Source organism: Mycothermus thermophilus, assembly GCF_041956435.1.
Source record: "Mycothermus thermophilus strain CBS 625.91 unplaced genomic scaffold VTJ04scaffold_2, whole genome shotgun sequence".
Lineage (NCBI taxonomy): Eukaryota > Fungi > Ascomycota > Sordariomycetes > Sordariales > Chaetomiaceae > Mycothermus > Mycothermus thermophilus.
Window position 1 is genome coordinate 4837549 of NW_027191428.1, and position 23271 is coordinate 4860819.

General features: G+C 57.2%; 11 protein-coding genes across 11 annotated transcripts; 7 read left to right on the forward strand and 4 right to left on the reverse strand.

The window, feature by feature from the left end:
* Nucleotides 1-1109: 1109 nt before the first annotated feature.
* VTJ04DRAFT_3966 (uncharacterized protein) lies at nucleotides 1110-3467 on the forward strand (the record flags this gene model as incomplete). Its single annotated transcript, XM_069361923.1, has 1 exon — nucleotides 1110-3467. The coding sequence occupies one exon, from the start codon at nucleotides 1110-1112 to the stop codon at nucleotides 3465-3467; it is 2358 nt and encodes a 785-aa protein (XP_069222486.1).
* A 22-nt stretch (nucleotides 3468-3489) lies between these two features.
* VTJ04DRAFT_3967 (uncharacterized protein) lies at nucleotides 3490-3794 on the forward strand (the record flags this gene model as incomplete). Its single annotated transcript, XM_069361924.1, has 2 exons — nucleotides 3490-3598; nucleotides 3643-3794. 2 exons carry the CDS (start codon nucleotides 3490-3492, stop codon nucleotides 3792-3794), a joined length of 261 nt encoding a protein of 86 aa, XP_069222487.1.
* A 377-nt stretch (nucleotides 3795-4171) lies between these two features.
* On the forward strand, nucleotides 4172-5248 carry VTJ04DRAFT_3968 (uncharacterized protein; the record flags this gene model as incomplete). Its single annotated transcript, XM_069361925.1, has 2 exons — nucleotides 4172-5080; nucleotides 5147-5248. 2 exons carry the CDS (start codon nucleotides 4172-4174, stop codon nucleotides 5246-5248), a joined length of 1011 nt encoding a protein of 336 aa, XP_069222488.1.
* Nucleotides 5249-5459: 211 nt separating this feature from the next.
* On the forward strand, nucleotides 5460-6666 carry VTJ04DRAFT_3969 (uncharacterized protein; the record flags this gene model as incomplete). Its single annotated transcript, XM_069361926.1, has 2 exons — nucleotides 5460-5603; nucleotides 5674-6666. 2 exons carry the CDS (start codon nucleotides 5460-5462, stop codon nucleotides 6664-6666), a joined length of 1137 nt encoding a protein of 378 aa, XP_069222489.1.
* Nucleotides 6667-7035: 369 nt separating this feature from the next.
* On the reverse strand, nucleotides 7036-9337 carry VTJ04DRAFT_3970 (uncharacterized protein; the record flags this gene model as incomplete). Its single annotated transcript, XM_069361928.1, has 3 exons — nucleotides 7036-7416; nucleotides 7585-8874; nucleotides 8981-9337. The coding sequence occupies 3 exons, from the start codon at nucleotides 9335-9337 to the stop codon at nucleotides 7036-7038; spliced, it is 2028 nt and encodes a 675-aa protein (XP_069222490.1).
* Nucleotides 9338-12893: 3556 nt separating this feature from the next.
* On the reverse strand, nucleotides 12894-13412 carry VTJ04DRAFT_3971 (uncharacterized protein; the record flags this gene model as incomplete). The annotated part of the gene is made up of 2 exons (XM_069361929.1): nucleotides 12894-13101; nucleotides 13189-13412. 2 exons carry the CDS (start codon nucleotides 13410-13412, stop codon nucleotides 12894-12896), a joined length of 432 nt encoding a protein of 143 aa, XP_069222491.1.
* A 1777-nt stretch (nucleotides 13413-15189) lies between these two features.
* Nucleotides 15190-15485, forward strand: VTJ04DRAFT_3972 (uncharacterized protein; the record flags this gene model as incomplete). The annotated part of the gene is made up of 2 exons (XM_069361930.1): nucleotides 15190-15212; nucleotides 15272-15485. 2 exons carry the CDS (start codon nucleotides 15190-15192, stop codon nucleotides 15483-15485), a joined length of 237 nt encoding a protein of 78 aa, XP_069222492.1.
* Nucleotides 15486-15549: 64 nt separating this feature from the next.
* On the reverse strand, nucleotides 15550-16725 carry VTJ04DRAFT_3973 (uncharacterized protein; the record flags this gene model as incomplete). The annotated part of the gene is made up of 3 exons (XM_069361931.1): nucleotides 15550-15829; nucleotides 15904-16135; nucleotides 16197-16725. 3 exons carry the CDS (start codon nucleotides 16723-16725, stop codon nucleotides 15550-15552), a joined length of 1041 nt encoding a protein of 346 aa, XP_069222493.1.
* Nucleotides 16726-17794: 1069 nt separating this feature from the next.
* On the reverse strand, nucleotides 17795-19131 carry VTJ04DRAFT_3974 (uncharacterized protein; the record flags this gene model as incomplete). The annotated part of the gene is made up of 4 exons (XM_069361932.1): nucleotides 17795-18128; nucleotides 18215-18282; nucleotides 18450-18640; nucleotides 18834-19131. 4 exons carry the CDS (start codon nucleotides 19129-19131, stop codon nucleotides 17795-17797), a joined length of 891 nt encoding a protein of 296 aa, XP_069222494.1.
* An 820-nt stretch (nucleotides 19132-19951) lies between these two features.
* On the forward strand, nucleotides 19952-21374 carry VTJ04DRAFT_3975 (uncharacterized protein; the record flags this gene model as incomplete). Its single annotated transcript, XM_069361933.1, has 4 exons — nucleotides 19952-20089; nucleotides 20151-20180; nucleotides 20257-21138; nucleotides 21213-21374. 4 exons carry the CDS (start codon nucleotides 19952-19954, stop codon nucleotides 21372-21374), a joined length of 1212 nt encoding a protein of 403 aa, XP_069222495.1.
* Nucleotides 21375-21931: 557 nt separating this feature from the next.
* On the forward strand, nucleotides 21932-22706 carry VTJ04DRAFT_3976 (uncharacterized protein; the record flags this gene model as incomplete). Its single annotated transcript, XM_069361934.1, has 2 exons — nucleotides 21932-22001; nucleotides 22066-22706. 2 exons carry the CDS (start codon nucleotides 21932-21934, stop codon nucleotides 22704-22706), a joined length of 711 nt encoding a protein of 236 aa, XP_069222496.1.
* Between the last annotated feature and the right edge of the window lie 565 nt (nucleotides 22707-23271).

The following is a 23271-nucleotide window of genomic DNA, read 5'->3' on the forward strand; positions in this document are numbered from 1 at the left end:
CAGTGGGCATAGTGTTTTGAGTTTCTTCTGCCGCCCACCAATGATCAGGGCACGGCCGTTTCTTGCATTTTCCCGCGAAACCCTGTGGGATTGAGTTGAGGATCGACATGCCAGCTTTCTTCCTCCTTCTCCTCTTCCCTTGGCTCGCCACACTGGCCTCGATGCTGCTCTGTCCTGTTCCTGTCGAACCGCTCTTGGACAGGGCACGGCGGGTGTCGTGCCATGTTCCTGTCCACTCGTCCTGTGTCCACTACAGAAGGCAACCCCACGAGTCACAGAGAGTCGTATCCATTATCCATGTCGACAGGTGGATGGCTGGTGGAGGATGAGTCGTCGCCAAACCCCTGGCTCCCAATCCCTGCTGTTCCCGATGGGCGGGAGACTCCCAGCGCTACCACAAACGCAATGTCCCCCCGGCAGGTCCCCGGCCGGCCTCCCGCGGCGGCAGACGCACGACCGATGCGGCATCTGCGGATGGTAGTATAAGTTACCTTCAACCTCGCAGCAAACCGCCGCAGTTCCCTCCGTTGTGATGCCTCATCCGCTTCACGGCCGTGCCTCATTCCCTTCCCTTTCTACTCGGCCTCCCTTTTCCTTTTCTTTCCTTTCTTTTCATCCGAACGTCTTGTCGTTCGTTTGTGCCGCCTTGGCTGGTCAGGGCGTTGCTGTTCTGGCTGGTTCAGTACTGTAAGTGACACCTCTGGGGCTCGGACCCTTTTTGCTTTTCTTTGTGTCATACACTAGCTTGAGTTGGAATTACTCTCGCTACGGAGTACTGTTCATCCCATGCAAAAGTTCCGGGCCCCATTGTCTACAAAACAATGTCCATTGTCCTGAAAAACAACAACATTCCCCCAACCACACTGCCCCTATTGTTTACTTGATCGGAGGAATGCTCCCAGGAATGTCTTCTGGGTAGCCAACCTCCTCCAGACATGTTGGCTCTTTGTTTCCGGACACACCTCCGACTGCCCTCGACTTGATCTGCGACAGGTGCCGATTCTTAGCAGCAGTACTAACTCGACACAGTTCACTTCGACCCTCTTACCTCGCTTTGCGTCTTCAATATCTCACTCCTCAACCAATCCTCTACGGAACTGAGCTCCGCCATGATATTCTCAAAGCTCACGTCGCTTCTCCTCCTAGCCGTGGGCCTAAGCGCCCCGGCCCTGGCTGCCCCGACTCCCCGGCAAGAGACCGGCTGGTGGCTGGCCAGCATCCCGCGTCAGGGCCGCCCAGCCTTCAACCCGGATCCGAACTACAAGGTATTCCGGAACGTGCGCGACTACGGTGCCAGGGGTGACGGTGTTACGGATGACACGGACGCCATCAACGCGGCTATCAGCGACGGCAACCGCTGCGGTTTTGGTTGCTCATCGCAGACGACGACGCCAGCCCTCGTTTACTTCCCTCCCGGAACCTACCTGGTCAGCCGCCCCATCATCCCCTTCTACTACACCCAGCTCGTCGGCGACGCCATTTCTCTTCCGACCCTCAAGGCCGCCCCCGACTTTGCCGGCATCGCCGTCATCGACTCGGACCCCTACGACGACACTGGCCGCAACTGGTGGACCAACCAGAACAACTTCTTCCGGCAGGTTCGCAACTTTGTCATCGATGTGACGGCCATGCCCCTGGAGTCGGGCACCGGCATTCACTGGCAGGTGGCCCAGGCGACGAGCTTGCAGAACATCGTTTTCAACATGCGCACCGACGGTGGCGAGGCCAACCAGCAGCAGGGCATCTTCATGGACAACGGCTCGGGCGGCTTCATGTCGGACTTGACCTTCAACGGCGGTCGCTTTGGCGCTTTCTTTGGTAACCAGCAGTTCACGACGCGCAACCTCACCTTCAACAACTGCCAGACGGCCATCTTCATGAACTGGAACTGGGCCTGGACCTTCCATGACATCAAGATCAACAACTGCCAAGTTGGCATCGACATGTCCAACGGCGGACCTGGGGCCCAAACCGTCGGCTCCGTCCTCGTCTTGGACAGCGAGTTTACCAACACGCCCATCGCCGTCAAGACCGCTTACGACCCGTCCTCCCCTCAGACCAACGGCACGCTCATTCTCGACAACGTCGACCTCACTGGTTCTGCCCAGGGTGTTGTCAACGTCGACGGCGCCACGATCCAGGCCGGTAACCAAAAGGTTGCCTTCTTCGCCCAAGGTCGTGCCTATGGCGGCCCAGAGGCGGCTGGCGCGCCCACTGTTGGCCGCGCAGTGCAGTCTGCGCTCGACCAGGTCCAGAAGCCCGACGCCCTCCTTGACCCGGCCACGGGCAAGGTTTTCACCCGCAGCAAGCCGCAGTACGAGAACGTTCCCGTGAGCCAGTTCGTCAGCGTCAAGGCCAACGGTGCCAAGGGCGACGGCCAGACCGATGACACGGCCGCCATCCAAGCCATCTTTGACCGCGCCACGCCCGACCAGGTCGTTTACTTCGACCACGGCGCCTACCTCATCACCAGCACCGTGCGCGTGCCCAAGAACATCCGCATCACGGGCGAGTCGCTCCCCCTCATCCTCGCCGCCGGCGACAGCTTCTTCAAGAACCAGGACGACCCGAAGCCCGTGTTCCAGGTCGGCCAGCCGGGTGACAAGGGCGCCGTGGAGATGTCCGATCTCATCTTTGGCACCGCCGGGGCCCAGCCGGGCGCCATCCTAATCGAGTGGAACCTGGCCGGCGACCAGCCCGGCGCGGCCGCCATGTGGGACGTCCACGTCCGCATTGGCGGCTACGCCGGCACCCAGCTCGAGCTGGAGCAGTGCGCCAAGAACCCCAACGTCACCAACCCCATCCCGGAGCAGTGCTTCGGCGCCTTCATGATGATGCACGTCCCCGCGGGCGGCAGCGTCTACCTCGAGAATACCTGGTTCTGGGTGGCCGACCACTCGCTCGAGCCCGAGGCGCGCGACCAGCAGATCGACGTGTTCAACGGGCGCGGCGTGCTGTTCGAGGGTGACGGCCCCGTCTGGGGCTGGGGTACCGCCTCGGAGCACTCGGTTCTGTACAACTACCAGTTCAACAACGCCCGCAACATCTACCTCGCGCTCATCCAGACCGAGACCCCTTACTACCAGGGCAACCCGGACGCGACCCAGCCGTTCCGTGTCCAGGCCAAGTACGCCGACCCGGACTTTGCCGCCTACTGCACCGGCGAGCGCGACACGCCGGGCTGCAAGCGCGCGTGGGGCGTGAGGGCCATCAACACCAAGGACTCGTTCATCTACGGCGCGGGCCTGTACTCGTTCTTTGACAACTATGCTCAGGAGTGCCTGGCGACGGAGTCGTGCCAGGACCACATGGTATCGCTCGAGCAAGGCAGCCAGGTGCACTTTTACGGTCTCAGCACCAAAGCCAGCGTCAACATGCTGACGGTGGACGGGGCTGGCGTTGCGTTCGATCGGGATAACAGGAATAACTTTTGCGCCACGCTGGCGTTCTTCCACCCAACGGCATAAAGGGTGGGCGGCGTTGAGTGGGATGAGAGAAGATGGATGGGTAGACGGTGCAGGGAGAGCAATTTGTTGGGTCAGAAGGTCTTCGATTCTTGAGTATTTGTTTTGTTTTTATTTTGTTTTCTCGCTACCAGGTGATTTGGTGGTTTGTTATACCCTTCGATAGGCGGCCCTAGAGGCATTTATTTGTTTTCGTTTTTGAGGCATTTCGGGGTTTTTGGCTGGGTTTGGTGCATCTGGGTGGTGATCCATACACGATACAGGTCACAAAAAATACATGATATGTCATTGCATGACGACAATGCTTTTGTTCATTCGAGGGTTGTTTGAAGTCTGACATGTGTTGCTGTTGTTGTTGAGTCCAGGGGGTTTGTTTGTTCCCTTTGTCGTTGGACGATTGTCACTGCATGCCAAGCCTTCCTTGCAACGTCATAGCTCCCTCCCTGGACACCTTCGGCCTTGCATCGGCTTCGCAATTTCTTGTTGCTGCCTCTTTTCCACGTGAAAGCCACTCTTCTTCCCTTTGACAACAGGTGTCTTCTCTCTCCTTTCCGGCCCCTCCGTACGACAGCGCCCTCGCCAGGCTTTCGTTGTTTTGCTTTTTGGGATTCCACGACTTTGGCTCCCGAGTCCCATTCATTCATTCATTCTCGTCAAATCGACCAATCCCTTGAACTCCCGTCTCATTTCCAGATAACCACGCCACCATGCCCGACCACCACTCCCCTCCGCGCCGACCACCATCCCCGCCCTCCCAGCAGCATCAACAACGCAACCCCTTCCTACCCACGCGCGCCGAGCTGTTCCTCGTCGCATTCTTCCCCTGCCTCCTCGTGTTTGGCACCATCTTCGCTCTGCTCTCCCCCGAAACCCGCGCCGTGCCGCACGACCGCGCGTCCGCCGCCTATCCGCCGAACCTAGCCCCCTCGTACTTTGCGCGCAAGGACAATTTGTTGAACGTGCTCTTCGTGAAGCGCGGGTGGGCGTGGATTAGCGGGGTGTTTGGGTTGTGGGTGTGGACTAGTCCGGCGTTGGCTGCGACGACCAAAAATACCAGGGGAGAGGAGGGGGGAAATGCTGCTGGGTTGAGGAGGGCAAGGGCCGTGGTTCGCTGGGCGATGGTGACCGGTTGGTGGATTCTCGTGACACAATGGTGTTTTGGTCCGCCAATTGTGGACAGGTCGTTTCGTTGGACGGGGGGCAAGTGTGAGGCTGCGGAGAGGGAGTTGGGGATGGGCGATGTGGAGGTGGGGATGAAGGAGGTGTTTACGGCCGCGGCGTGCCGGGCGGCCGGGGGGAAATGGCGCGGGGGCCATGATATCTCGGGACATGTGTTTTTGCTGGTGTTGGGGAGCGTGTTTTTGGTGCAGGAAGTCGGGTGGGCGACGGCAAGGTGGGCGGGTTGGTTGGCTGAGGAGCGGTGCGTGGTGATGCACGATGGCGCGGTCAAGAGTGCCAATGTCGAGGCGTCAGGGGCGGGAGGAAGGGTAGATGGACCGGCGCCGTCTGTGTCGGAGGCTCTTGGTCTCGGGGGTAGGGCGGTGGCAGTGGTGGTTGGGCTGTCAGTTTGGATGCTGTTGATGACGGCTATTTACTTCCACACTTGGTTTGAGAAGGTGAGTGGGCAGCACAGCAGAGGTCCTGTGAGAGTGAGGCAGACCATACTAACAACAGATCAACAGTTTACGGGCCTTCTCTTCGCCTTGGCTGGTCTCTACGCGACTTATATTCTTCCACGCTGCATCCCGGCTCTCCGCCGTGTCGTCGGGCTGCCGGGGATTTGAGCAGTGTTCCGATTCCTGGTTCACTCCTCTCACTACCCTATCGTGGCAGCCCGGCTCCGGTTTCTTGGACCGACCATGTCCTCCGGCCCTCTCCCGGATGCCGCCGGCCTTGGCAGGGGAAACGCACGGACCACGATGACCTCATCGGGGACATGTCCCGCTTGATCGCTTTTCCCTCGTGCAAACCAAATCCAAGCTCCATCCCGGCGACATGCCCCTCCGAATGCGCATGGCTGCAAACATCCCCGCCAACCTGCCGGACCTCGTCCGCGGCGCCTTTAGCCGTGCCGTGGCCAGCGGCGATGTCTTTTTCTTCCCGACCCATGTGACACTGATCGCTGTGAACTCGATACCTGTTTGTCCTCTCTTCCCTTGTTGTCCCCGTGTAGCTGTCGAGCATGTCTAACCGGCCTTGATCCCACCAGTTCCAAGTCCGTTTCTCCCCGTCGCTGGCCAACAAGCCCAAGGCCCCTCTCCCTGCCGCACCCACCACTGAGCCCTCCCCTGCCCCTGGCAAGCCGAAGAAGCCCTTCTTCGATCCTTTCGACAACCCTCCCGAGGCCATGCTGGTCGCCTCGCTGGGCAGCACACACAACCTGGTCCTTAACAAGTTCGCCATAGTCCCGGAACACTTCATCCTGGCCACCAAGGCCTTCAAGGAGCAGACGGATTTGCTGGAGCGTGACGATCTCGAGACGGCCTACGCATGCATCGAGGCCTACCACGCATATGCCCGGTCTGCACCTGACGGTCCAGATGGCCCGGCCCATGATGATGACTCCGCTCCGGAGGCAGATCCAACCCGCAGCGAGCTCTTCGTCTTTTTCAACTCGGGCGCCTCGTCCGGCGCCAGCCAGCCTCATCGCCACCTCCAGCTCCTTCCCGTGGCGCGCATGCGCGAAGGATTGAACCCGGACGAGGCCGCCGCATGGGACGTGCTGGCCCAGCGGCTCGTCGATCCCGATGTGGTCCGTCGCGTGCCTTTCCAGACCTTTGTCGAGCGCATCCATCCCGGCGCCGACCTCGAGGCCGCGTACCTGCGTTTGTACCGCAGGGCGTGCCAGGCAGTTCTTGGAAGTCAGGAGGCGGCTGTTGTTGGGTCTGATGCCGATGCGGCAGCCGAACAGGGAACATCTCGACCGGCGGCTATTGATTACAACTTGGCCATGACGAGGGATGTCATGGTGATTGCGCCGCGGTTGGCCGAGGGAGCCGTGCTGACGACAGCCGCTTCGGAAGATGGCGGGGATGCGCGGAATGCTGTGGGTATGTTGTCCCTGAACGGGACTGTGTTGGCGGGTACCGCCTTGGTCAAGTCGGAAGCGGAATGGGATGCGTTGCGTGCTGAGCCGGGGCAGTTGCTGGAGGTGTTGGGGAGGGTGGGAGTGCCGAATGTCGAGTCGCCGTCGCCGGCGTAGGTTTGAGTCGTTTGCTATTGGTTGTGGGGCAACACTTATAGAGGATAGATATCGGGGACGGATCAGGGAGTGTGTTAACACCATGCTCCCAAGATATCATCAGTATTCTCAGCTCATCGTGATATGCCGGTCGTCCAAGTGTGACTCCAGAACGTGAGTTGAACTTTTGTTTTGCCGATAGCAGTTACGAACTACAATTGTCCCTATTACGCCACCACTGCTGCCGCCATGATACTTCTATCTAGGATTAAAGCGAAAGAACGCGTTACGAGAAATTCATGCAACACAACCAAATCGCCATAGCCCTGGGCTTTTCTTCCCTCTCAATCAGTGCCATTACCCAGCCCAATATCATACTTGACCCTCACCTCACCTCTGCTCTCCATCCCAATCCCGCCGGCTGCTCCTCCGCAGCCCACCACTCGTCGCATGACGAGCATCACGACCGCCATCCACCACATGATTATCATACCGACCTTCCTCTCTCTGCCGCTGCTGGTGCTGCTGGTGCTGCTCGTCCTCATCATATGCCATGTTCTCCCTGAAGAACCACTCGCCGAGCCGCTTGCCTCTCCGGCCCGTCATCTCGCGCACCAGCTCGTCCCACCGCTTGCGGCACGTCGAGTTGCCGAAGTGGTACGTCCCGCCGTGCGCTACGATGTACTCGGCCACGCGCTTCCAGGGGACCTTGGTCGGGTTGAGGTCGCGGGTGGTGGCGAGGGCGCGGACGCCGCGTTCGAGGAGGTGGAGCTGTGTTCGGGAGGGAAAAGAAATCTGTTAGTAGTTGATGTTGATATCTTGAGGTGTTGATGAATGAGTGAGATGAGAGAGAGAGTTGTTTGTTGTTTGGTTCTATCAGGGGACAGGGCTGGGGAGTATCTTGAATGTAAAAGGATAGCAGTAATAGGGGCGACTCACATCCTTCTCGGACCATTCAGGCTTCCTCACCCTCGCCTCGCGCGACTTTGTCAGCGTCCGATACCGTCCCCGCAGCGTCGACTCGGCCTCGGTAAACCCCCCCATCTGCCGGATCTGCTTGTACGTCAGCCCCCGCTGCTTGTGATGCACCAGGAACTGGTCCTTGGTCATCCTGTCCATCTGTTCCGCGGTCAACTGCTGCGTCGGGCGCGAGTTGCTGGTGGTTGTTGTGGTGGTTGCCGCCGGCGGGACCATCGGCAAGGGTGGGAAGACGTTGGTCGAAGCGTTGTCCCGGCTGTTGTTGGCCAGCGAGAGCATGTCCGAAGAGGAGAGATTATTACTAGTCCGGCCGAGGAGGTCGGGGGATGAATAGGACGACGAGGCAGACGTCGTGGTCAGGCCCGTCGCCACGGGCATGGGCTTGGGCCGCAGGGTTGTGGGAGGAGGAGGTAGTAGCAATGTATTTGCTGTACCTCCCGTACTGCGCTGCCGCCGCGAGGAGGTTGAGCCTCGCTCATCCAAAGTCGACGATGACTGCGAGGGTGTCGCCATCTCCTGCGCTCGTTGTCCGGCGCGGGAGGGAAGGCGTTTGCGGGTTGAACTCTTCCTTTGGCCCGCATCGGCGTCCATGGGGGCGTTGCTATTTCCCTCCGTCTCGCCGGATGGAACGACCGAAGAGCACATCGACTGGGCACCGTCGCGGCTCGGGGCCGGCGTCGGGCTTGGAGTTCTGCGGAGACGCAACAGCTCCGGCGAAATGGTATACCCCACGACAAGGGGCTCAGCAGTTGGGTCAACCTGGTGGTGGTGGTCCCAGGGACTGGATGCGTCGAGTTCCGTCACGTCGACGCTGCCGTCGTCCGAGAGATGCTCCATCTTGCTGGACAGGGACATGCTCGTCCAACCGCTGCCGTCCTCGCCGCCGTCAAGCGACATGCCACTGCCGCCCATCATCCCCGGAGGAGGAGGGTACGCATGAGGGGGGTCTTCTCGGTCCGGCATGGACGGGAGAGGAGGGTTGTGATGATGCAGGGCCTCTTCTCCTCCTCCGTGTCGGGAGAAGGTCGGAGGCAGAATGTTGGTGTTGACACCACCACCACCACCACCGAGAGAATATGTCGTGCCATGAAAGTCGAGGAGCGAGGTTGGACTGCTGCCGGCCTGGCTGCTCTCACTCGTGCTGGCCTGGCCCCAGTACGGGTCACCACCGCTTTGAGCAAACGGACCTATGCCGGGAACCCCGGGTTGGTGAAGGAGGGCCTGTTGGTATGAAGATTCCGACACCTTTTTCTCGGGAGTATTAGTTATCGTTTGTGTTAACCCTTTGTATGTGTGCGCATGATCATGGTGTGTTTCTTTTTTCCTGCCATTAGGGTCGAACCAAGGACCTACGTACCTCGGGAAGAATGCTCTCTCCTGCATTCTGGGTCTCGGAAAAGTACGCGCTATTACCACTATTGCCAGACACTGGCAAGCCATGGATGGAGCGGTCCGACTTGAGCGTCTGAGACCAACTGCCGCTGGTCAAAGGGAGCGAGTTGAACGACATGTTGTCGTCGTCGTCGTCTGTCCCCCGGTGGATGATGATGGCCGCCGTGTTGATGTTGATTTGGTTCAACTGGAGTTGGCACAGCCAGGACAGGTCGATGGCAGACAGGATGACGTTCTTGTCGTCCCGGAGTGAGACAACATTGACGTCGACGTCCATGTGTTGGGGTGCTGTCTGGCTGATAAACATCTCCTCCTCTCTCATGACCTTCCACCAGAATGGCCCGAATCTTGGTCGACCGACGGGCCTGATCCTGGGCTTGCTGCTGCTCTGCTGCTTTCGACTGCAGCACGCAACTCCCACCGCTTCCTTCTCCCTCCCCGTTATTCACCGCCGCTTTCTCCCTCCAAGCAGAAGGCGGCGCGTCCCCCCGAGACGACGGCCTTTGGATGCCGGCGGGGAGGAAGGTGGTTCGGGCCACACGGGGAAGAGGACCACGAGAGTTGGCCGTGGCGGGGTTCGTCAGGCACCACCGCGGAGCGGTCAAGACGGAGCAATGTTGGGTCGTATGCAAATCAGTGTAGGCTCCCGAGGAGAGGGAACGCGTGGAGAGGCGGGTTGGTGGGACGGCGGTGCTGGGGCCAGACTTGGTCAGTGAACATCATCATGGTGTCAGGGGTCTAGGGTTATTACCACTTGGACAAATAGGCCAGTGGGCGAGTGTTGGGTTGCGGTGTTGGTCAACTTGAGAACACCAGTGAGTGAGAGGAGGTGAAGAACATATAGATGATCACGGGTGATTGTAGGCCATCTTATTCATGCCGACCTGGACTCGAACGAGACAGTATATCGAGGATCGAGGAAATAATAAAGACTGGCCCGTCAGGGGCCGGCTCAGACACGGATAGCCATGTGGCCCATTGTTTACACATGCCTTCATCGCTGAGCAGTCCCCCAGATTGTTCTGTCATATTTTACAAGAGATTGCCGTCGGGGTGCGAAGGCAGGAGCTTGCTGAAAGTGGACGTAGGCATTCCATATCAGTCCATAGCTCCCGTCGGAAGGACATCCGGTTGCCTTCAGGTCAGTCTGTCCCGTCGGGTCCAACGTCCTGACGATTTTCATCCTGGAGGAAACCAAGCCCGAGAGGTCTAGTATAACATCTCACATGAGAACATCCCATGTCAACTCCGGCTGAGGACTCTGCCCCTCCATAGGTGTATCCCAGGACAGGGCTACCAACCAACAGGCTGGCAGCCTGTGGACGGCAGTTACAGAGCGTGGGGAGGGTTGCCAACGAACGTCAAGGAGCTTGTGCGTTTGTCCAGACACCGAATCGAGCACATGGAGGCCAAAACGGGTTACTCCAGTCTCTGGACCGCCTTGCTTGGACTCTGACGATTGGCTACCCATCACCCAGATTTCCTGGTCGTTGCCGACGGTTCTCTGGCGTGTGTAAGTAGCCGCGGCTCCCATCCGCCTTGACATGGGGAGTGAAGCTCATCTGAGGCCGTTCGTTCGAGGTTTTCACATATGTGCGGTGACTAACTGACTGACTGCTCCCCCACGCTCGTGCGGGCGTTTTCTTCAACCCATCCTTGGCAGAGGGCATGGTACAGGGCATAGCAGAGAGCATGGCAACGGAGCAGGAAGTCAGTTGTTGCGTGGGTTGCGCGTTTTCCCCATGCTAAAATAGCATATATGCAGGTCATCGTGGGCTAGGGAGACGGCCCGCAGTGATTGGAACCCGGCGCAGTGAAAGATTCCCCGCTGCAGTAGATGCCAGCATGCAAATGGTCTGCCATGCAGCTATTCGTGAGTTTTTGAAAACAGCCTGCTGCCATCGTTTGTGGGGACGAGTTGGCTCTGTAAGTCGTGCAGAAGTAGTATGGCAAACAAAATGACGTATCGTAATTCCTTGCGACCCCAACTTCTGCTCTGCGCCAGGACTCAGGGCGGCGTCTTGCTCTCTTGAACGAATACAGAGTACATGATGGCGTCACAGGGAGGTAAGCATCCCGTCCCCGATGACAGTGAACGCCGCTCGTGCAGAACGTTTGTTGACTGGGGTCTTGGAGAAGGGCAAACCCAACCGTCGTCGTCATCTTCGTTGAAAACTACGCCCGCCAGTAACTAGGCCATATTGTGTACACCCTTGCTCTCCACACCACTGCTTTGGGCGATGTGCTTCCCGCGGCGCGTGGGCGGCAGGATCATCAGCCAGCCCCGGGAGACCGGGAGAGTAGCCAACGACGTGGTTAAAGCATCCGCTGGGAGGGCGTCGTAGAATGCATCTCGTTGCGTCCCCGGATACCTCCGTCGTCACTTGAGGTTGGTCTCAGTTCAGACTAACATGTGAGAGGAGAGGTTGTCGAACCCTTGTTCAGCCACCAGAGGACTTCCGCACACCTGGATGGACGACATCAACGTGTTCAGGCAAACGGCTCTCTCGGATGCCCAACCCAGATCAACACAGGGAGCATGACGGAGATGGAGATGAAAGATTCTGGGTTCATGGCGTTTGGAGAGTTCGTTTGAGCCAGGACCTCATGGGTCAAGTCAAAAGCGATGATCGGGGGGTGTGTCTAACTGCCTACGGCTTGACTGCTCCAGAACCTTTCAAGGTGGTTTAACGAAGCGGGAGCTTCTTACATGTTTCCCACGCACGCACCAGACAACGTGGCCTCCCGACATCTACGCATGCCTCACGCTTCCATGCTGCCCACGAGTCGCCCCCTCACGTGCCATGCTTGACCTACACTAAGGTGGGCAGGCTTCCATGCACCGGCCATGCAACGGGACTCCGAACCGACGTGTGTGTGCCAAGTTCGCAGGCGCTCGCAGCATGCTGTCTGCTCATGGCGAACCAGTGGAATTGGGCCGTAATATCGGCTAAGGCAGAATATGAGAGAAGTTCACCGTCTCCCAGGAATGAGTTGATGATGTGCTGCTTTGGTGTGTGCCTCCAAATGTTCGAACGTCTTCCATAAATGACGTTGTCGTGTCAAACAACCCATCCGTTGCTTGGTTTGACATCGTTTCTTCAGTTTACACCTACACCTCCTCTCGGGCTTTATGCCGCGGTGCGTCATTATTAGTTCCAGGACATGACAAGAACAGGACTCAACCATTTAACGGTACGTACCTACAACATATTGCCGGGTTTGCGTTTGGCCTTGTCAGATCTTGGCTGCTGAGACGTCCGTAACTGGGGCAAACCTAGGCAGCATCCCGGGGAGACAGGATAACAATGCCGGGGGTCCAAATGTGGATGGCCAGACAGACGCCCGAGCATGATGGCTCCGCACTCCCCTTCGGGTATTGAAGCCGGAGAGTATCTGGCGGCGAATGGCCGGTGGCTGTCATGCCTTGGAGATGTAGCTGTTCTGGCATGGCTTGGGGGCGACGGGCTGGAAGGATGAGAGCGAACGCTTTTCGGGCACTGAGGCCGAAAGGGCCGCGTTTGTTTTGACACGGAAAGCCCCAGGTCTGACAAATCGGACAGCTCTGGCTGATTCTGACAACGCTGGTCGCCGAATCTTGGTGTTTGCCATGGAACTTTGATTGTTAAAGACTCCAATCTGCTTGCTCAATTCCTCTGTCTCCTCCCCAGCAGGACCCACCATCATAAGAATAACCCCTCATGGTTGAGCGTAGGGCATCTGTATGTACGTTCATATATGGCAGCCTTTCCTCCCTCATTCTCCCATATCCCGAATAACAGAGATTACCCTCAGTCAGTAGCACCCCCTGACAGCAAGCAAACAGAACTCAACTCACCCACGACTCCTCTTCATCTCATCATGTCTCTCCCCCTCCTCTAATGCTTTTTCTTTTTGTGCTGATGCTCCTCCACCCATCGATCATACTTCGTATAATCCGTGTGGATCCCCTCCCTACTTGCCCCCACCACGCGAGGATCCAACCTCTCTAATCGCTGCATCTTCTGGTCGGTCTTGTACTTGCGGCTTTCTTCCCAAATGTACCATGAGCCTGCGAGCATACCGCCCAACGCTGCGGTCGAGATGCTGATGCAGGAGAGATCTGGTGTCAGAGTTTGATTTTTCTCTCCCTCTCATCATTCAATGACCGCGTGGGGTAGTTAGAGGACTTACGTGCTGGGCGACAGTCGCCGACGAAAGATGGAGCCCTTGGCTGTGGTCACAGGTCCAGACAAGGACGGCAGTCGGGGGTGGTCGGAGTTGGCGGGTATGAAGGTGACGCTGCGGGCCTGGGTCGCCGCCGCGGGGGATTTGTTGGCAGCGGCGGCGGTGCTGATAGGAGGCGAGTGCTGGAGGAGGGCACGTTGGCCTGGACTGAGACGGGTGAGTCGTAGCATAGTGCTGGATCTAACGGACGATTATTTGATTCAGGCTCTTGGTGGTGGTTGAGAAGGAGGCTCAGTTGGGGGGAACGGGGATTTGTTGTTTGCTCGAGTACTTGATCTTGAAGTGCCGTGGCCAATATGGCAGAGATTATGACGTAATGACACACGACTCAATGTCCTAGATCAACACAGTTTGGGCCCCTGACCTGGTCACAGTGTTTACTTCAGGGGTCTGATAATTCACTATGCAAAACTTTTGATAGATTACATGGCAAACATTGGCATTAATTGTGCCTTTACGTTGACATAACAACCTTACGTGTTGAGCCACAACCCGTGATATCGCGATGTTAGTCCGCGTTGGCTGGATGTGGCTGAGTAATAGTGGCTTGGAAGGCGAACTCCCACAAGGCCAAGAGTAGACCAATCCGCACCCGAAAACACACCACAGAAGACGAGTTATCCATACTCAACGGTGGAATATATTGCATTAGATGCTCCGTGGTTCCTAAAGCCATGAGACCTCGTTGTCAGACCCGCTAAGCCGTGCATTTATGTCAACAAACATCTCCAGGACAACCAGGGGCTGCCCCTTTCCTCTCCACAATAGGTACGGCATAAGAAAGTAAAATTGTACCTAGCACGATGGAACGAGTGTAGGTATCACACCAGGGGCGGAGTATTAACGGCCAAAAGGGAAACCCAAAAACCAAAAAACATACAGCACCCGGCATTCGCTGGTCGTCACCGACCCAACTACTACTCGGGCCCTCACAAGCTTAACTAGGGGAGAGCGGACGGGATCCCGTGCTTTCTTGTGGGTATGGCCGTATGTACTAGGCACATCCGAACGTCTCTCCTAAAAGCATTCCGCTCAAGCCTGTTGCATATGGTAGGCTGGCCGGATTTCATTCCCTCGGCAAGTTCCGCACCTACATTAACTACTTCGTCCTCAGGTAGCCAAGAGAATCCGTCCCGATTCCAGGCAGCGAGATACCAGCACTAGGATCGCTTCTCACCGTCGTTTATTAGTCTGAAGGAGGCACGGCATGGGAACGGTAGTGTAGTAAGCGACGTGCCACCCGCAGATGACAAGGTTGGCAGATGACGGAGTTACCTGCTCGCCAGCCAAGAAAAGAGACGGCTTGATGGGACCGTGCTGCGCCGCTCTGCCGGCAGCGCCGTTATTACTTACCACCCTACCACCCACCACTGCCGGCCTTAGCGCTACACGTGTACCATGTGTACTGTACATACGGCGTACATAGGTACCGGACGGGGGGCTCTGACCAAGCACGAAGGAAGCGGCGGAATGTAACATCTTGGCGAGACGCCTTGGATTCTTCGATGGGAATCAAGAATCTCAGTCAATCTGCGGTGGAGTTATGTGTACGTAGGTATGGTCCCACGGGGCGATACATACCTACGTAATACTAGCACAGCCTCACCCGACCGCGTTCTCTCCATCGCCAGTCATGTGCGTTTGTACATGCATGCATACGATCGTGTCCGCAGGATTGTAGGGCGTATTAGGCGTCAAGGCACAATCTTATGTCCAATTCAGCTGAAGTTCTTCAAGTAAAACACGCTTGCGACGAGGACTACGAGAATGTTTCATCTCGATCCGTTTGACCATCCCCTCAAGTGTCCATGAAAAGGGGGAGCGGTTCAACACGACTATTGTATCTCCAGCTCTCCCAAACATACCCAGTGCAACATCATCCACCCCGCAAGGCTCAAGGCATACCATCACGCCAAACATCAACCCATACCACCTGAGATCGAACAAATGCAACGCTCCAGCCTGCTGCTGTGCCACCGCGGACCGTTTCATCACGACATAATTCATCATTACCATTACCGTATGACAGTGTTATCTTAGAGGGCGTTTTGGTAATACAACATCTGCAAAGGACAACAGCCCGCCTGGTCGTTTCCAAAAGGACTGTATCCTCCTTACCCAGGCATTCCCCCTTTCTGCCAAATCCCATTCCCAAAAGACCGACCAACCAACATATCGCTATCCCAATGCCGCCCGTATTGACCAGCCAACATGCGGGTATCATAAACATTACAGCGTATTAAGTCATCATCATAAAGAAATAGTAATAAAAATGCCAACTCGAAGAGAAACAAAACAAAGAAACACTTAGACCCTCATCATCCTTCTTCTCCGGCGCTTCATAAGCAAAAACATGGTTCCAACGGCGACCACGCCAACGACAGCCGGTCCCCAGGTATGGGCATGGCTCTTACCAAGGGCTGTGACCATGGCGGCGTCGTAGGAGTGCCATGATGAGCTGCCGAGGTGGTTGAAGAGGGGAGTGGAGACGGGGCCGCTGAGGCGGTGGATGTTGGGATTGCTGGGCGGTCCCGAGAGGATCTTGAGCGTAGCGCGGACATGGAGAGGCTGGATGGTGTGGATGGTTCTGGAGTTTCTTTGTCAGCTGACATGCTTGGCACAAAGCGAAAGACATAAGGTGGCAACTTAGGGGAACCGTACGAAGCGTAGTGGCAGCCCGTGCTGAACATGACGGTCGAGTACGGCAGGAAAAGCCAATGGCGGTTATACCGGGGGAGATTGTTGACCAGTTCTCCAACAAAGGGGTTCTCGCGCGAGGCCATCATGAAGCCGATGGAGAAGCCGGACGGGTTGGCGGCGGGGGCGACAAAGTCGAACCGCCGGAGGGGTCCAAAGCCGCGCTTGCACTGCAAGTCCATGTCGAGGATGACGCCTTAAAGCAGCCCGTTAGCTTCCCCGATCCCTTTGTTCTAGTCTTGGATGTCCTGACTCACCTCCGTAATGGTACAAAACCATGTACCTCAGCGCATCAATCCTCTGAATCGGAAACCGATACCCCTTCCACATGTCATAAAGCCCCGGGAACTTTTCCCTGACGAACTGGTCCGCGGTTTCGTCCGTCCACAAGTACGCCTCCCAGCCCTCGTGCATGTCCAAGCACGTCTGCCTGACCTCGGCCCACTTCGTATGCTCCGCGGCGCCGTTGCCCAGCGAAATGTGGTGCAGCACGGGGGGCACGCGGTCTTCAAAACCTTGGTCCGCGGCGCTCGTCTGGTGGATGCTGTAGTTGGCAAAGGTGACGTCGAAAGCGCCGCCATCCTGGGAGGGTTTGGCGAGAGAGAGGTAGAAGAGCTCGGCGTGGCGCATCCACGAGAGGGGCATCACGGCGAGGGTCCATGACTCGTAGAGCAGCTCGCGGGCGCACCACACGCCCAAGAGAACGAGAATGGCGACGCCGGCGACAAAGGCCGGGTGCGTGCGGCGGACATAGTGCGCCGCCGCCGGAATGGTGGGTAATCCCATGGCCCTGGGTACGTTATTCTTCGGCGCGCCGGTGGTTCGGAGTGTCCGTGTCCGTGTCCGTGTCCGCCCGTGGTGTGCGCGCTGCGGTACGGTATCTAAGGTCGCGTCGTTGTCCGCGACGACACTAGGACGCCGGCGATAATGATGTGGTGTATGGGGGGTCCGGCGGTTTGGAGCAGGGAGGAAGGGATGGACCCGAAGGACAGGAATGGCGGGGGAGAGGGAGGCTTAGATAAGGAACGGGACTAGTCGAAGGATGTAAGACGAAGGGAGGCAGGCGGCAGTGAGCCGTCTGGAACGGTCAAACGGAGAGCGCATGGCACCATATTGGTTACTTATTAAAAAGACAAAGCCCAGTAAAAAAAGCTTGAAGGCAGAGAGAGCCCTGTCGGTGTGCCGTCAGCAGTTGGGTTTAGACTACCACCTGAAGTTGGCTGGGGTGACGAGTGGCTGTTGTCATGCAGCATGCCGCATGCCGAGCGAACAAAAAGAAGGATGCAAGCAGGAACAAGCCCCAAGGCCGAGCCCAAGCCCCGGGAGCCCCAGGGAAAGCTTGGTCTTGGTCTGGCCTGGTCCACTAGTCGTTAGTTATCCTGCTTGTTCCTTTTGGAGCTGCAGGGGCGCAGCACACTGTGTACTCGGCAACAGTAAGCTGTTGCCTTCTCTGTGCCGCTTTCTTGGAATCCCGTCCCACGCCCCCCGGATCCGGCCAAAGGGCGGCTTTGTCCCCGAGCAGCCAAGCTCCGGGAGACGCTCGGACCAACGCTTGTTGTCGTTTCTTGGCCGTGTTGGCTGGGTTCAATGGGACAGGGGGGCAAGGGATGTCCCGGGTGTTGATGGAGGCGGCGTAGCACTCGACCACCTCACAAGCCATCGTCTCATCGATGGCACCTGACATGACACGATGCGATGGTCCCGGCACGGCATTTTTATTTTAGTTACCTCTCGTCACGAGAACCGCGCAGCGTTACAGCACATTATTCAGCGAAAAGAGAGATGGATGGCCACAATTAAAATTCAGGGGAAGATATATACTGCAGTCTAAAATATAATAATATTCCAATTACAGTTACGTGCTGTTGCGCTCGACCCTTTTGAGGTCGTTGAACCACACATAGCGGCTCACAATCATGTACAGATGGCGATCCCACGTATACTGGCTGGGATGCTGTGCGAAGGCCTCGCGCGTCTTGAGATAGCGCTGCCATGTGTTGGCCATGAGCGCTCGCGAAGTCGTCTTGGGATCGGCTGTCTCGGCCGGATACGAGAGGGCGCTGATGATGCGCCAGGCAAAAGGCAGCGCTGTCAGGGGAAGATCCCCGAGGAAAGTGTATTTGCGGAGCAGCGACGTCGTCGTCAGCGTAAACGTGACCGGGGCATCCGGGTCTGTTGCGGCGTAGTGGCTGCGGCTCTGTCAGCAAACTTCTCTTCTTCTCCAGCCACCCACATATCTTTGCGTGTGTGGGATAGCTGTTTAGTGCTTACATACCTGACAGCTGCGCTGACCGCTCGGTGGTTGATGTGGCCCGATACGCCGCCCTCGTCGAAGGTGATGATCTGCAAGATACATAGATGGTTGGTCAGTCGCACACTGGCGGTCAGCCAAGACCAGCAAGAGCTTCGTCGAGCGAAAGGCTTTCCGTCGCCAGCCAAAGTGAAGTGAACTAGCGGCACTTTGCAGCGGAGCCTCAACACATGAAGAAAGAAGGGAAAATATCACTTACGGCATCAATCTTCCACTTGCTCACGTGCTCGCGAACAATGTCCTCGATAAGGCTGGTGTTCCACCAGACTTTGGGGTTGTCTTGCAGGTCCGGATGGTCCATGGCAACACATCTGGATGCGCGGATGCCCAGCGCCCTGCAAGAGCCCTGCAGCTCCTGTTTCCGGGTCTCGCCCAGGCCGTAATTGTTGCCTTGTTGGAAACAAGTCCCCATCAAGTCAGCCTGGTGTCTTCCCCCCAGCACTTCAATGCTCGGCGACACACTAACGAGAGCACCAAGTGGGACCCCCCCACAGCGGGATGCTCAAGTCCCGGCCGCCGGGGTTTTCTTGGTGTTGCTGTGTTGATGTGTTGTTGGATGTGTTGGAGGGAACTTCTCACTCACCAGTCGACATGACCAGCAGGCCGCCCGTCATGTCCAGTTTCCTCCTGTCGAGGACGCCGAGGATGCTCGGCGAGAAGAAGAGACACTCGTCGTCCGGGTGAGCCGTCACCACCAGCAGGTTCTTGGCGTTGAGAAGCTGCGGCGGGAGAATGCGCGCGTCCGAGCCGACGAGGTATGCGATCACCCACTGTAGCAGCACTGGGAAGAGCGCTGCCACGACCACCACCCGGACAAGCCAGCGCCAGGCCCGACGCGGCACGCGGGAGATGAGTTGGGCGGGCGTGTGGGCGAGCTTCATGGCCGGTCGCGTTCGGTCGCTGTCCGGCTTGCTTGCTGAGTCCTAAGGATGACGGGACGAGGGGCGGGAAAACTTCAAAGTGATGACGATGAAGAAAAGAGACAGACACAAGGTTTCAAGGCTTCACGGGTCTTGCCTGATAGTTAATTGCCGGACTGCGCCGGGCGGTGCCAACCCCCATGGTCTGGGTCTGTCTGGATGAAGGTCAGTCACCAACAAAATTTCTCCTCCCTTCCTGGCCTCTGCAGGGTTGGCTTCGCTGACTTCGCTGACATGCTGGCTGCTGACTGAGAACCTGGCTCGAGCGTTTGGGGCCCGGGCTGACTGAGCTGTGTGGTGATGTTCCATTGGGGAGATGCGCGCAGCTGAAGACAGGGATCGGGAGGAATGCTACACTTTCGATCATGTATGTGCACAGCGCCAACTCAGCGTCAGCACACTGTGTACTCTGACGTCGTTGACAGGGAGAGAAGCACCCACACAAGCTGACGCCTTGGTCGGAAGCAGCGGGGACATTCACTTGCTTCCATTGTGCCGGGGTCACGTCATGCAGAATGCGGCAAGGCCATGTCTGGTTGGTGACAGCGGGCGGGCTTACCTTACTTAGCACTGCTGGACGTCGTCTAGATATGCTCAAGGCTAGCTCTAACCCATGTTTAGCTAGCTGGAGTGCTGGACTGGTTGGGGTTCGTTCTTGTGTGTTATTTGTCTAAAAGTTCCCGTCCTTGATGAATCTGTTTGTCCTTCGTCCCATTCTTCTCATCACCAGTCCACCCTCACGGCGTGTCCAGCTGTGTGGGCTCGCACCTCTTGACCGGCCATGAACGACGGCAAAGGCGTCGTCGGCCTCGGCAACTCGGGCCGGGCCGCACCGGGGACTGTGATGATGCACCTCTCTCAACCATCCAACTCCAACCGGCGATGGCATCTCTTGGTGCAGAGGCTCTCACTGGCAACTGTAATTACCATCCCAACTGTCGGTAACCTTCTTGGATGAATATGCTAACGTACGATACTAGTTGGTGGTGCAAAACTCTGTGCTGGTCATGGTAGGCTCTCTTCTACTTACCTGATCTTTAACGTCCAAACGTAGTGGTCCCAATCGCTCGTTAACCCGGACCGTAGGTTATGCACCACTCCCGGACACGCCCAACCGGATCTCAGCCCCGATACTACGCATCAACGGCCATCCTGTTGGTTGAAATAATCAAGCTGCTGGCGAGCCTCGTCATCACAACCCACGAGACCTGGCGCAGCCGCCGGCAGGATGCAGGACTCTTCCAACTCCCCGGCCTCGTCTTCCAGTCCGTCTTCGCCCGGGACTGCTGGAAGCTGATCGTGCCCGCGGCGCTGTACACGCTGCAAAACTCCCTCGTCTACGTGGCCGTGAGCAGCCTTGACGCCGTCACCTTCCAGGTCACCTACCAGCTCAAGATCCTTACCACGGTGCTGTTCAGCATTGCGCTCCTGGGCCGCACTGTGACTCGCCGACAGTGGTTGGCGCTCGTCATGCTCACTTTGGGCGTGGGTGTCGTGCAGGTTTCGGGGCTGGTCGGTCCTGGCGACTGGCTTGACCGGCTGGTTGCCGTCATCCGGGGAGAGACGCTGCTGGCCACGCCGGGCGCGTTCAAGGGGATGATGGCTGTCGTCGCCGCGTCGGTGATTTCGGGGCTCACCTGCGTCTACTTCGAGAAGCTGGTCAAGGACTCCATGTCGGCCGTGTCTCTGTGGACGCGGAACGTGCAGCTGTCCTTCTTCAGCCTGTTCCCGGCCTTGTTTGTGGGGGTCCTCTGGTACGACGGCGCGGCCATCCGCAGGGACGGCTTCTTCGCCGGCTATGATGCGCTTGTGTGGACCACGATCGGGCTTCAGGCGCTGGGAGGACTGATCGTATCCGTGTGCATTGCATACGCGGACAATGTGGCCAAGAACTTTGCGGCGAGTTTGAGTATCGTGGTAAGCTACGTGGCGACGGCGCTCATTTTCCACACCCCCATGACATCACAGGTAAGCATCTCCATGTCCCTGGGCGAGTACGGTCCGGTGCCTAGGTTTTAGACTCCAGCTGACATGGAATCCAGGCTACTGCTGGCGCCATGATCGTGGTTGCTTCCACATACCTTTTCCACAAGCCGTCATCGCGGACACAGACGAGTCTCTTGCCTGTCAGTCAGGAGCTCGAGGGAGAGAAGCATCGGCCCTTGTTGATGGAATTGATGTCTGTATCAACAAAAGAGAGGTGATGAAATAGGGAAACCGAATGTAAATAATGATAATGAGAGTCTGATGATATCCCAACCACCCGGTCGCCGCGATGAGATGATACTGAAGTCCTTGGTGAAGCAACCAAAGCCCTTCGACCAACCGATCCTGAGATCATTCCAAGGTTTCCACATATTAAGTGACAACAACGCGACAATGGATCTAGCTTTATAACAAAATGTACTTTAGGATGTGTTCCTAATTAGGCACCTTACCTGACGCGGGTACGACGGTGGAACTTGGAGCCGGGACTATAAGAGAAGCCCGGCTTTGTCAGCGGCGAGCTTCGATGAAACTTTGAGCCGTCCCTTTTAACCCGTAACCACAACTCACCAGAAATTATTTCTCTTAAAACAGTCCCAGTGAACATGAACCAGAACTGACCCTCACCACTTGGCCGTGCATCAAGTTGCCTAGCAGGCCGCGCCGCTCTGACCAGACTCCCAGACCTTCAGCACCACCACCACCACCACTACCACTACCGCCATTACCATCCTCATATCACTTCTCTGTTTGCTCAACCTAGGTACCCAACACCATGACCACAGACAAACCAATAATCATATTCTTCCACGGCTCTGGTACCAACGCCGACATCTTTCGTCTACGTCCGTTTGGCCTTCCTCGTACTTACTGAGTTCTCGAAACTTCTTTATGGCTGACGTTTACCAGAGGCACGCAAACTCCACGACCTCCTCTCACAACACTTCGACCTCATCTACCTCGACGCATCCATCCCCTGCCCGCCCGGTCCGGGCGTCCTGCCCTTCTTTGAAGGGTGCGACCCCTATCTTACATGGATGGATGATTCCACGCCGGCCGCTGAAAAGGCGTTTTGGGCGGGGGATGAGATGGACCACCTCACACAACAAGTCCGCCAGCTCGGGAATGTGGTTGGATTGGTTGGCTTCTCGATGGGTGCTAAGATGGCGATGGAGGTGGCGCGTCGGCTGGAAAAGGCTGATGCTGGTGATGGCAAGGAACGGACGGCAGCAGGGGTGAAGATTGTCGTGTGCGTGTGCGGGACGGCGCCGTTTCACGGTGGGTTGTCGGGGGACATTGGCAAAGGGGAGAAGGACTCAGAAAGGGAAGCACTTTATCGCGAGGCTTTGGCAAAGGGGGTGGTGAAGGCGGCATCGGTGCACTGGATTGCCGCGAGGGATCCGTGGAGGACGGAGAGCGAGAGGTTGGTTGAGTTTTTTGATGAGGGGACGAGGAAGGTTATATGCGCCCGCGGAGCGCATCATATGCCGTTAGATGATACAGCGAATGGGCAGCTGGCGAAGATGGTGTTGGAAGCTGTGGGACGGTGAAGGGGTTGGGTTGAAGGTGTGTTTGGAAGCATAACGCTGACCTCGGGACAAGGTTTCCGAATCCTGGGTTTGACAGCGGCAAGGGACCTCGTCCAAGCTTTTTCCTGGCAGTTTGGTTGGAACATTGTGAATGGTGGAAGCATTCACTCCGGAGCATCACCCTTGACGCCATGCTTTCCGACGGTGATGGTCTCCACTGCAGTCATTTACCATTTCTCGCCTCCGGCATGAGGACCTGAGGTTTTCCGTGACCTTAGTATGAGGCGTTGCATGAATCCTTATCAATGAGTTGGATTCGAAGGGAGGTTGTATGTCTAGTCCAAGACACTCATAACGATGTCCTGTTCCAAAGACGGCTCCCACATCAGGGTATCCAAGGAACATATCAAACCCTCCGCTTTTCCACAACATGATCATGTTCCTATGAAGCTCCTTTCCCTCACTCAAGTTGGCTACGTCACTGGCAGCTTGCGTCCATGCTCGCTCAAGGCAGTGAGTGTAGGCGTTCCATCGGCGGAGGCTCAATCTAATCCTCGGAGCCATCCGAGGCACCCTCGATACCTAA